Consider the following 14,009-nt stretch of genomic DNA (forward strand, 5'->3'; position numbering starts at 1 on the left):
AAATGTACTCAGCTACAAGGTATTCCAATTTTTTATTTAAAATTTACTAGCATCCTTGTTTTCTATTCAGTCTATTTATGCTAGAGGAAGGAGTATCTTATTTGCAATAAAGACTTATACACTATTGGAGACCTCACCTCCCTGCTTTTAGTTCCCTGTATCTTAGACCAAGATCAAGTAGGAATCCAGTGAATATGTAAGATGAAGTCATGAATATATAAAAGTTCATCTATCCTACGTGGATAGTAGGTATATACAAGTATCAATGCTGAGATTTCTAAGTTGTTTTTCCAAATCTGTTTCTAGTTAGATTTGCTCGAGCGGGCCCAGTAACGTCTCCATTGGAGACTTTGTTGTTACTGTGTCTGGCATATCGAATACTCTCGGTAGCTTGCCGGGCTCTCCGAGAGGGGCGGAGGAATCGAACTCGGGTCGGCCATGTTGGCCGCTTGTAAGGCGAACGCCCTACCCGCTGTGCTATCGCTAGTTAGATGATCATTCATAAAACAAATGCTAAATAAATCATAGGTAATGTCCACTGCTAGTTCCCCAGTCTTTGTCCTAAGTGGCTTTTATAATATATCTAGGAATTAATGGTCATATTTATAAAAGCACATTAGGAGAGGAAGCACTTCCCATTCATTTGTATTTGTAATTATAATGATCAATTGATGTACAATGAAATGGAAACTAAGAAAATCAATGAAGTTCTTAGATCAACTAAATAAGTGAGTAAGGTTAAAGTTTCATTCTGATGTCAGGAGGAAGTCTGTGCTCACTCCACCTAGCCATCATGCCCATTGGTTCCTAGTACCTTCCTATCAGACATAATTCCTGAGCCAATCCATAGCATATAATGAGCACATTTCTGCATCTATTGCTTAATACCTAAGAATGGCTAATGATCTCATGTTCAGTGTATAAGTCATGAAATAAGGGTAGCTTTAGATATCCAGAGAGACATGGGGATCCCTAATGAGAACCCCGTATGTGACTTCCTATCTTGGAGAATGAATGTTGATCACTCTATTTATAGCTATACAACTTGATGATGCCGGAGAAGACAAGATTCTCTAAGCGTATAAATAGTGAATCTTGCTTTTGTGGTTCCCATATCTTAACATATAGAAAGAGTCAATAAGAGAAAAGTCACATATACTATTTAGTATGAAAATTAATATTTATTTCTAGGGTCAATGGGAAACAACTGAAGCATTTAAGTTATTCTTTAGCTTTACATACATTTATTTCACAAAAATTCTTTCTTGTACTATGATCTGGCTTTTCCTGGTGCAGAATAGGTTTATGATGATTGAGAATCTCTCTGTGCAATCTCCAATGGTAGCAGGGTTTTGAATCCTAGCAAGATCTCTAAGTATGATTTCTTAGGCAAATGACTGAAACATTTAGAAATGATACATTTCCTCCTCATTTGATAAAACTCTAATTACCACCAGTTCATAGAATTGATTTTACAATTTATTATCATTATGACATGGTCACAATACTGTCAACATTTATGCTTTCTTCATTAAAAAAAGTTACTGCAGAAGGGAAGTTACAATAGAGAAGGGACCACTATGACAATAACAGAAATGATCACTCTGGACAAGAACTGAATGTTGACAGTAGGTGAAGGGATATATATGATAACCTTTAAGTATCTGTATTGCAAAAACCATAATGCCCAATGGGGAAAGAGAGAGGGTGGAGGAGAGGGAGAAGGAAAGAGAAGGAAAGAGAGGGAGAGAAGGGAGAAAAGTATCTGTCACGGTGGCATGCTGGAAGGTGTGGGGACTGGGAACATTGGTTGTGGAAAATATACACTGGTAAAAGGATAGGTATTGGAATATTATATGACTAAAAACTGATCATGAACCATTGTATAACTTTGGTTTGTCCTTGCTCTTCCCTCAAGACTCTCACAAAAGTGTTCCCAAGGAATAATTCTTTCAGGCACTAATAATCCTATATTGCTTTTCTCTTTCCTCTATGTTCTTTGCGTGGTTTAGCAATGCACTTTTTGTATAGACACAGGAAGACAGTTGATGCTATGCTTTTGTAACATGGCGTTAATTGACTCTAAATACTACTTGTTCCTGGGAATGCATCATACTCACCTGACTTAAGCCTCAATTACCCATCACTCCCTAACACCCACAAAAGGAGGGTCTCAGCAAGGGATTGGATGTACCCAGTGCAACTGTAAGCTACTCTGGTATCAAAAAGGGAAAGGCTAAGTGACATAAAAATTATAATAACTTAAGAGCATGGTCATGGACAAACACTGTCATGACACAAAAAGAATTAATTGAATGAGATCACTGCTGGGGTTAGGAATGACTAACTTGACCTGAGAACTGTAGTCTGAGATATATACCAAGATGTCTCCAGGAACAGTCACTCTTTAAGCTCAATGTATCTTACTGTGTTCATAAAAATGACTAGAAATAAATGGATTACTAGCTAAGGAAAGGAGAAAGCAATACACCCTTGTTGGAATCCCACCCTTGAGTGAATCCCCTAGTAATCAAGAGAGCTGAACCCACAGATAAGATTTTGTCCCTGAGTTAATTTCCTGGAGGAATGACCCCTAAAGGAGGGGCTATATCTGTTTATTGCTATGATGATGTTAAACCCCACCTTGGTGTACCCCCACCCTTTATAATTTCTATATAACTACTCTGTAAGAGAGAAGTGAAGAGAGGAAAAATGAAATAAACGGTCACTGATTACCAACCACAATGAGCAACTTTGTAACTGTATCAATGGAGTTAAATGAAAAAGAAAAGTTACTGCACAGCCACTACTATCACATCAGTATCCAAATCTCTCCAACCACTGTCCTTCAGTCTATTCTTGTCTGTTCCATCTGAGCACCTCACTCTACCACATGCCCCTGTTTGGGAACTTCAGTTCTGTTGTCTGATTTTGGGGGTTTGTTGGTTTGTTTTTTTCAATTGGTCACTGCCCATTCCCTTGCTTTGTTTCTTTACAAACCATAAATGAGTGAGATCATCTAACATTTATCTTGCTCTCTCTAATTTATTTTAATATGCTCCAGCCAAGTTGCGTCCAAAGATAAGATTTCATTTTTTCTTATACCTAAGTAGCATTTCAATCTGTACAAAGACCATATTTGCTTTATCCAGTTATGTCATTGGACAATTATTTTCTGATATTGGATTCTGTAAATATTGCAGCATGAACATGGGTGCACATTCATAATAAAATTATCAGCATAAATTATGTATAATGTACATGGCATATATTCAACAGAGTACTATTCATGAGCTATTGATATTATTAGCATCCAGAACACTCTTCTATTCATGAGCCCTAGGATCACCTAACTTGTCTTACTACTTCTGTAGTATTTCATGTCAGCCTACACAAAGGGAATTGGCCTCAGTCCTTCTGTGTTTTCACCTATAACTGAGACTAGGATCCTACCTCCTGGTGGTACAAAGATTCTTCTTTTTCTTTTGGTACCATACCTTGTCTGAGTTACCACAAATTTGATTATCTCACCAGGTATCTTGTTTCAACCTATGCAGTAAAGAAATTTCACCATCATTCTGTACATAAACCAATAAAATTAGAAATAGCAATGTGATGAAAATCTTCTCATAATATATTCCTAAGTAAACAATGAGTAAGGATTCTTGCAATTATGGATAATAAGATTATCTTACAGGGTTTTTAAAAATTAGATCTATAAATATGTAAAATTATTACCTCCTCACCTAGAATATAATTTATCGCTCTATGACAGATGATGCAATTATTATGGTATCTAATGTTACCAATTAGTTTTGTCATTTCTAACAAGTCAATTAACCTTCGTGAGCCTCAATTTACTCATAAAATAAGGGGGGTGGACAACAGTCTCTGTGATTCTTGCTCGTCACAAGACATGTGTTAGTGTGAATATCTGGGATGACAATGTATTATTCCCATCTTTAATCAGAATATGCCCAATTTGAATATTTTTCTCTTTTAGCTAAAATAAGGTCAAGGAGGCATTCACAAAGAAAATCAGAATGGAAATCTTTTTTTTTGAAATTAGTGATATTAGTATTACTTCCTCCATTGTCATAATACTTTCATTATAGCATGTGGTAAAAAAATTAAATATTTTGTCTCATCAAGTTTTATTTAGGCAATTTACTTTTGTCCCCAAAATTCAATTAAAAGTAGATTTTATTTTCCAGGATCTAAAAGCAACCTCATAGAGAAGATAGGAATGTTACACTTGTTAACCCCACACATATGGCAAGAGGAAAGACATATTATGTTTAATAAAATTGAAAATGAAGTTTTTAACTTGGGAACATGCTAATGATTGTTCATGGGAAGTATAAGGCAGTTTTTCATATAAGAGCTGCCTGCACAGCTAATCAATCACCATTTGAAAAAATCTAGGACAAGGTAAAGAGAGGTCAGGGAGCAGAAGCTGCGCCAAGATTGGGGCAGGCAGATGTGGTTTCTTTTTTGGGGGGTCACACCCAGCTGTGCTCAGGGCTACTCCTACCTCTGCACTCTGCAATCACTCCTGGCAGTGCTTATAGGACAATCTGGGTTGCCAGGAGTTGAACCCAGGTCAGGCACATGCAAGGTGAGCCCCTAACTGCTGGACTATTTCTCCAGTTTCCAGACAGTTATTTTTGGAAATATATATTAAGGTTAAAGGTAAAGGTAAAGGCCCTCCCGTTGATCGTCGATATATTAAGGTTCATGAAAGAATCTAGAAATCAGAAACTTCGAAAGACCAGAAGCCAAAACCCCGGCATGCTCCCTGTGATTTCCCTCATTTGAGCCCTCTGTCTAGTCCCACTGGCCATCCTGTGCCCCTCGCACAAAAGAGGTGCACTTAAAACCAAAGGCTCCTTTAACTTTGTCATCCATTTCTTGAAATCCTTTTATTCTCAACTCTATTGTGTCTTACTCGTGTCTTTAAAAATGTATGGAAGTCAGTTCTTCTGACAGACCACTACATCCTGTTTTATACAACCCAGTTATTCTACATATATATTTATTCTTGCTCCTATAAAATACAAGATTATATATTCTTTATCCATTTACATTTTTGTCTTGCTTCCTCACTAGTCCATACATTATTTGAGGACTTGGTTGGAATAATCACTGTGGCTAAAATACTGTGTGGAACACTGTAAAAACATATGAATAAATGAACGAATGAGTGAATTTGACCATAACTATCTTGCCTTCTGTGCATTTTGTATATTGCAAATTTTACAAGATCAGTTTGCAACAATGAGATTATATCTCTTTGCATTAGTTGCCTCCCAGTGTCTAGTACAGTGGCTGGTATTCGGGAGTCAGTAAATAATCTTAAATGTTATTTTCTATGAAAACCAAAAGACTCTATCCTACAGTTTTGAGAAAGAAATAAATTTTGATTGCACAAATAGAAGTTGAACCAATATTACAACAATTCAATCAATAACAATCCTATTAGTGATAACCACACTTTGGGAAGACCAAATCTGCTTTTCATAACACCAGCAACTGTATTCTACATGTATATCTCTCACTTGCTCAACAAGCAATGAATCCAGCTGTTGGTTACAGGTATCGAGTGACAGCCCCCTTCTTTTGTAAATAGATAGATAATGGAGTTTCATGATGATGGTTTATTATACAGATCATTTGTATTATCCAAGACAACATTCTAAGCATGTACAGATACTAACTTCTATGAATTCACACAACAAACCGGAGAAGGAAATACTATGATCATGACAATTTCCATTTAAGATGGACATCAGCTTCTGTATAGGAAAAAACAGTAGGGTGCTTATCCAAGGACATATAATAAATAAATCTTAAATTGTGATTTTGTTATTATTAATCCCAATTATTTTGACCTTCAGAGACAATTCTTAGTAGTTCTATTCCTTGGCTGTCTAAAATCTGAAACACACAACTGGTATTATTTCATCAATAAGCTTCTCTCGTAATAAGTCTTCTGATATGTTCAAAAAACTTCAGAAGAATCATATGTAACAATCTAGAGAGAGAAGGTGAGTTTCAAGCAGAGAGGTCAGTGTTGGGCTCTTTGAGACAGTAAAAGTAACAGGGAGGTAAACCACTTAGTTCTAAGATTTTAATCATCAGGAGGGTGAAAATTAGTTCAACTTCTTTATTATTTCTATATTATATTATATATAAAACTTGGCTTTTTCAGAACATTACTGAGTCTGTGACTGTCTGTGAGTGTTAATAACTCTCTACTACTTATTCTGACACATCATCAAAGAAGGAAATGTCTCTATCTATGATCAAGTCCCTCCACCTAAGGATTTCTTGCAGCAATACCTATATCTATATTATCTATATTACTATAGTGCTATGCTTAAAAGCAAATTAGTAAAATAACATAAAAGAAGTGATTTGGATAAATATTTTGTGCTATCTATGCTATCTTTGAACTTAATGTTCTTGGTACACTCCCTTAGGATCTGTTCTGCTGAGATAAGCTCTATGAAAATCAAGTTGTTGGAAAAGTCATCTGTCTGGGACTCAGTTTCCTCATCTATGTAAAGATCAAGCTGACATCACTAATTTTGCAAATTTTTAAATACTCTAGATATTGATAAGTCAGAAGTTTAATTATGTGACCTTTAGATTCCTCTTTTCCTCATTTTATGCTGTTTTCATAGGTGATATGTCTTACTTTGGGTGAAATAATATATTCTATTAAATAAAACTTTACTTCATAGATCTAGATGAAAAGTCACTTTCACTGTCACCATCCTCCCTTTGTCCATTGAGTTTCTCCAGTGGGCACCAGTAAAATCTCCATTGTGAGATTGTCCCGGGTAGCTTGCCATGCTTTGCCGTTGGGGCGGAATACTCTCAGTAGTTTGCTGGGCTTTCCGAGAGGGACAGAAGAATCAAAACTGAGTCGGCCTCATGCAAGGCAAATGTGCTACCCGCTGTGCTATCGCTCCAGCCCAGATAAAAAGTTAGTAAAATAACATAAAAGAAGTGATTTGGATAAATATTTTGTGCTATAGTGTGTTGAATAATTTCAAATGATTTTTTATGTTTTGTAGGCAGAATATCTAGGAAAGTTTAATGTTAAATTAGGGTTAAATTTATCTGTGTACATTTATCACACTTTTCAATATTTCTCTCTGTAGTTACAGAGAACGCCACTTGTGTTAGTACCACTTGAAGATACAGAACTTATTCAGATTCCTTCATGTATTCAGATGTGACCTTGAACAAATAAACTTTCTCTCTGAATCCACAGTTTAGCCAACTGCAAAACAGAAATAGCACCTACTATATTCCTTCACAAAGGCAAATGTCATTTACTTTTCAGCCTGTTTTCTCTACTGTGGAATCTCCATTAAAGCAATCTTCCTTCCCCATAACTAAGTCTATCTGTGCTTTATACTCTCATGCTTTTATGCATGCTGGTAAAAGCTGGAACATATATTTTCTATTGATGATCATCAAGATCAAGCCAAAATTCCGCTGAGGTTGATGTGTTCTCCTCCTGTTCAATGCAAAACATAACAACCCTAAAATCTTACTCCAGTGTCCAAGTTCTTATCACATTTCTATGTCAGGCTCCTTTCAATCATCTCCATAAATCTCAGATTCTTTCATATCACATATAGTCTCCTCACTAGTGTCTGTGCTTTATCTGTATATAGCAACATTTTGTATTGATTTTTCTTTCTCCAGAAACATTATCCTTCTTTGGTCCAACTGTTTCTGTCAGTCTTACCTATTACAGACAGGTAAACAGATAGACATTGGTCTCAGAACAAACACATTTATCCACATTTCTTCATATTTACCCCATAGGCCAAGTAAAACTGTATTCGACTGACAGGAATCCAATGTAAATACATTGATATTACCAGATTTTACATAATTTTAAAAAAGGGCCTTCGTAATATTCTTACATTGTACTTAGAAAGTATAGTCAGTGTGCTAATATAAAAGCTGGTAAAAGCTGGAACATATATTTTCTATTGATGATTAATATAATATTAATTTATTAAACAATTCTCGTGATTGAGAACATCATTCCTTGAGTGGCCACGAAAATGTGTTCAAGAAAGTTTGTAGAAGTTAAAGTATGCTGTACCACTTTATCCCCTTTACCAAATGTTTAGCCATTGCTATAGCCATTGCTGTGCCATAATCACAGATATTGCCATGATAATTAAATTTACGAAGTAGGATATAAAGCCTAATGAACTGGGTCTGAATTTTAGCTATGGCTCTCTGATTAAGTAAACCTAATCCATGACTTATTGCTATAGGTCTAAGTTTTCCTTTCTTTCTCTTTCTTTCTTTCTTTCTTTCTTCTTTCTTTCTTTCTTTCTTTCTTTCTTTCTTTCTTTCTTTCTATCTTTCTGAGAGAGAGGGCGAGAGAAGGGGGAAGAGGGGGAGAGGAAGAGAGGGAGAAGGAGAGAAATACAAATATAGAGAGAATGTGTTCAAAGAGAAGCAGGGTTTCTCCAGAGGGGGAAAGGCCTGAGGCCTATAGGTTTAATTTTTCTCATCTCTGAGAATAACAGCATCTATCTCAAAGGATCATGATGAATATCAAATAAAATGCATCTATATGAATGTTAGTCATTTTCTAATAAATTAACTTAAAATAATTATAGTTAAAGTAATGTGATTACAATGATGTTGACATGTATGGTCTTAGTATACAGTTACCTTACCTCATAACCATCAAAGTGCCCAAGACTCTCCACCTATGGCCTTGTGTGACCTTTTGTCCACCTACTCCATGTTACCCGAATCTAGTGTACTCAGAAATATATTCCTTCATGCTAAAACTATGCATTGCTACACACTTAATTATATGCCTACTACATAGTTTTTTGAAATTTGACACTTGTGTTAATGCAATCCTCAAGACATTAATACAATTTTTCATTATTCCACTTTATGCATTTATGAATTAAAATAATATTTATAATTCCTGGCATCACATATGATCCCCTGAGTGGCCACTAGGATCAAAATTTGAGCACAGAGCCAGAAGTAGCCCTGAGTGCTTCAGTGTGTGGCCCCAAAGAAGCAAAACAGAAAAGAGCTTGACATATATCCCCAAGTGTAAGAACAATTAAAAGGTGAAGTTGCCCTTACTGAGTCCAAGTAAAATAACTCAATATCCTCTGAATGTAGTCATTGAATATACTGATTTATTTTCTTCCAATATTCCCTTCTTAGAAATAAATGTTCTTAAACTGCTAATTATAAGGAAAGATTTATGGTATATGTATTCCCTTCATTACCATTCAAAGTAGTATAAAACATAGTAACTTTATGGTTTTTATAATTACTAGAAGTAAATTTTATCTTTCTTAAGCATTACAGCTCAGAGATTTTTCTGATGACATAAATACATATCAATTCTGGTATGCCTTTGTATTTAGGGAAAAAAGATTATTTTTTCTGATCTTCTTTATAACATGCCAATTAAACTACTTGAGATGGAAAAAGTGTCTACTTTTTAATAATTTCCAATATCTTTGTTTTAATTTGCCATCACATGGTAGTACTGTTTTCCAGTTGGTCCATTAAACTGATAGACTCAGTACATTAGCAAATCTCAAGAGTACAGAATAAATATTAATTTGGGTTCCATCTCTGTGTATACAGAAAATACTTGTTTTAACTTCTTGAGGAAACTTACATCTATAATAAGACTATTAAAGATATAAGCTAAATAAAGTGAGTTGAATACATTCTAATGAAACCATATAAAGTCTTTTATCAGTTAATTCTATTTTTGTCTTAGCAAAGGCAATTCACAAAAAATGGTTTTTACCCAAGATTTCCAGTATTGCAATTTTTTGGAAAAGTTTTTGCTTTTACTAAGGTTGGTTGTGGAAGGATTCTGTTACCATTTCAGCATGATTTAATGCATTTTTAAAGTAGATGTTTTCTCAGGCCAACATAGCATATAGAGATAATGAAATAGCTGTGCCATAAGAACATTGACTGTTTCCCTCTAAAATGTGTTAACAGAAAACTATTTTAATATACACATCTGAGAAAGAGAGGCAGTTAACTGTTGTGGAGTTCAAAGAGTATTCCAAACAAGCATAACTCTGGAACTTCCTATAACTTCTCACAAAGTGGAAAATCAGTGTGAATTCAAACCACTGGTATTGTGATTAGCCCCCAAACTTTGCTCAACACAAAGCTTTATTTGCAAACATACGGGCTGGAGCGATAGCACAGCGGGTAGGGCGTTCGCTTTACACGCGGCCAACATGGCCGACCCGAGTTCGATTCCTCTGCCCCTCTCGGAGAGCCTGGCAAGCTACCGAGAGTATTCGATATGCCACACACAGTAACTGACCTAATATTAAAATTATTTTTCTTAACAACAGCAACAAAAATCCCCCAAGCATTTTCTTAACAACAGCAACAAAAATATCCCAAGTATATTAAAACTTAACTGAACTAAATAAAAATAAAGTAAACATCTAATATTTGAAAAATTAATAAATTATAACATGATGAACTGATTTTTATTAGAACTTCATGAAATTTTTTTTAAAAACTATTTGCAAGGATTCCTAAAATAGCAGACCCAAATGTAAAATCTAGAGCTACAGGAAAGGACATTTTCTCTTGAAATACAATGAAAACCTCCCCTGAGGTATGACGAATTAAATTATCCTACTATGCAAGAGGAAGAGACCTTAGTCTAATATTTCAGTGTATATCAACTCCAAAGTAGGCCAATTATACTTTTTCATAAGAAATTATATGTATTATATGAATTATCAAATTCTAGTTACCTGATAACCCCATGGAATCACTCAAATGGAAACTTCATGGAAACTTCAGTGATCAAGTTCGATTTTTTCTCTCTTTTACATTAAAGAGGTAAATTGGTTTTTACAAGGTTAGAAAGCAAGAGACTAATAGGGAAGATTAAGAATTATATTCCTACCATTGTTTTATTTTCTCATGTTAAAGAATGTCATTCACTACCTATAACTTTTTGTTTTAAATGTATTCCATGAAGTTATATACTTATGCATGACACACTTGACAGGAACGAAGAACCCAAGATGAAGGCACAACTACTAGGTTCTTAAAAATAAAAAGAAAGTATTCAAAGTCCTCAAAGATAAGAAAAAACAAGTATTTCAGGATTTAATGTTACCAATTTATTGAAATACATTTATTATACACACATGCAAGGCCAGAAAATTACTAAATATGCAAACATATTACAGTATACATACCACTGAGGACACAATGCATAGACACTAATATTAAATAATGCAAAATAAGCCTGCATTCTGAATAAGAGCTGGGCTGAAAAACATGAGGTTAAATACAAAGGTTTAGTTGTTTAAAGTAAACAATTGAAAATCATAGCAATAGGGCCTCAAATCTAGCTTTTAAATTTCCTGCTCAAAGCACAAATTTCTTTAAAAGGACTTTAAGTGGACAGAAATCAGAAAAGTGAAAGGAACCATTATCCTCTACTTACATAGTTAAACTGTAAGGAACAAACTCCACGTGAAAATAAATCAGAGTTAAATGATAATCAGAGCTGTTTTTCAAGAAATACAGGAAATCTATGATATTTTTGATATTAAGTGCTTTTTATTCTCTTTTTCAATAACCAAATGAGGCTTGACTTCTGCATCTACACACTCTCATCTATAGATTCGATCTGTATACAACAAACAAAATATTTTACTCTGTTCATTTGTTTTATATCTCCTGTGATGAAAGTATGCAGCCAACTTAAATCTAGTCTCAAATGCTTACTGACTTTAGCATTCACTTTGGAAGTAACTCCTATAGAAACTTGAACATGAAAAGCACTATATTGTTCTGTCTCAGCTTTAGCCAATTAGATGTAACAATCATAAACATTGATCGTTGTCTTCTTGGTATTAGCATAATGTTGGTCTGGAAAATATTGATACTGAACATTATAAAATAAAAGGAAGCAACTGCTCACATAAATTGATGCAGGCTTGAAATAGATAAAAAGAAAAAAGAATTTAAAAAACAGCTTCATCAAGGAGTTTGTTTCTTAGAAAAAGGAAACACAAAAACTCATTGGAGAGAGTCAATGTTAATGTCCCTGAAACAAAGGCTAAAGTAGGTTTCATCACAAATCCACAGGGAAAGACCTCAACAACAGACTTTGAAGAATGACCACACTTCATCCATAAAACAAGGAAAAACAAAGCCATCAATGTAACTAGGAATGCCAAAACAAATCCATATTACCTGTCAGTCTCTGAGAGAATACAAATCAGTGCATTAAAATAGGCGATTCCTATCACATTTGCCAGTCAAAATAACACACCATAATGAATAGAGAAGAGAAGCCGACTTATTGATTTCATGACAATGCACAAGATAAAGTCAACTTTAAAAAGCAAACCACTTTCAGAATTTACAACTAACCCTCTTTTTAGAAGTACAAATACTTCCATCAGTTAAAGTTACATGACACATTCAGCAAACAAAAAGGACAAGCCTGTTCACCCTCCATAGAAGTTACAAAGGTGGGTTTCTGACTGTTTACACTGACTGATGCACACACTGTAACTTGACATTTGCAGTTTGTGAATGCAACCTTATTTATGTTACATGTGACTGGCAGTCTCTGGAGGACTGGGGTAGTTGGAGAGGTGAATACATTTATAATGTATTTGCATTTTCCCTCCAGTTGAAAATTTGGAGCAAGAAATATATCAGAGAGTAACTACGTCAGCCATCATCTTGGGAAGCTTTTAAGAACTGCTCTGACAACTTTACAGAAACAATAACTGGCTATGTGCAAATATACTCTCAATGTGTTCTGAGAAGAGAGAAAATAATAATCAAAATGTACCAAAATTCTTAAAGAAGCAATTCATAGAGGATACAGGCAAGTGCAAAGCTTACTCTTTTTCTTTCTTAAAACTAAAGAATTATTGCTCAAGAGAGTAAGTCACTTATTAATGAAAATAGCAAGTCTTGAAAAACAATTGGCTGTTTGGAATTTGAAGTCTGGCATGTGAATTGAGTAATCAACCTTTTAGACCTCTTTGTTGGGATGAAAAAAAGGGGTCTTATTAAAATACATCCCAAGGTAATCTTATAAAAAAGCTTTTTATTGCCTCCAATCTGAAATGATAAGCAATTATAATACATGTATATACGTCTCTCTTTGATGCAAATAGTTACATAGCAAGAAATAAGTGGACCTCACAATATATCCATATAAAATTCAACAATATTAAATAAGAGGGATTAAGTGATCAATCAATCTAAACTTCATGTAGTTTCCATGCCTTCAATTTAAGCAAATACCTACAACAAACCCTTATTTTTTTCAGTATTATGCTAACACTCTTATTTCCGGTGTTTCTCGCATCTTTAAGATCCTTGGCTCTTAAAACATTGTTGCAACTTACAAAAAGTTGATTGAATTCATTCTTCCCTACTCTGCAAAAGCTACAGCTCTGCCTGTCCACCCCAGAGTCACATTTCTCTGATCTCATTTCAGGTACCTCTTGCCTTCCCCCGCTAAGACATTTTTATTGCAAAACAGAATGTGCAGAAGTCACTAAAAAGCACTCCCTTACCTTCTAAACCTGCTTCAATCAGCCCAAACTGTTCCAATAATTTAACAAAAAGCACAATGACGATCAGAACTGCTATCATTTCAAGCCCTTCCAAGTTCATGGTTAGCTAGGTCATGATCCGACCACAGCCAGAGAGAAGTGCTCTTCTGCCTCGCTTTCTTTGTAAAGCCATTAAACTACATTAAGAAGGCTACCGAGAAGGGGAGGAGAGCGAGGGAGAGAGAGAGAGAGAGAGAGCGAGAGAGAGGAGAGAGAGAGGAGAGAGCATGCAGGCAAGAGAGGAGAGAGAGAGAAAGAGAGAGGAGAGAGGGAGAGGGAGAGGGAAAGAGAGAGGGAGAGAGAGAGAGAGAGAGAGAGAATATTCCTCTGTCTACAGTAGCAGAGAAC

General features: G+C 35.1%; 1 protein-coding gene across 1 annotated transcript in view; it reads right to left on the reverse strand.

The window, feature by feature from the left end:
- KCNIP4 (potassium voltage-gated channel interacting protein 4) overlaps positions 1 to 13,804 on the reverse strand; it is a 560,465-nt gene extending 546,661 nt beyond the window's left edge. Inside the window, exon 1 of the mRNA XM_056130347.1 lies at positions 13,623 to 13,804. Coding sequence (XP_055986322.1) covers positions 13,623 to 13,722 — 100 coding nt within the window. The 5' untranslated portion in view covers positions 13,723 to 13,804. The remainder of the gene's footprint in view (positions 1 to 13,622) is intronic.
- Between the last annotated feature and the right edge of the window lie 205 nt (positions 13,805 to 14,009).

This window comes from Sorex fumeus, unplaced genomic scaffold (genome assembly GCF_029834395.1).
Source record: "Sorex fumeus unplaced genomic scaffold, SorFum_2.1 ptg000077l, whole genome shotgun sequence".
Taxonomy (NCBI): Eukaryota; Metazoa; Chordata; class Mammalia; order Eulipotyphla; family Soricidae; genus Sorex; species Sorex fumeus.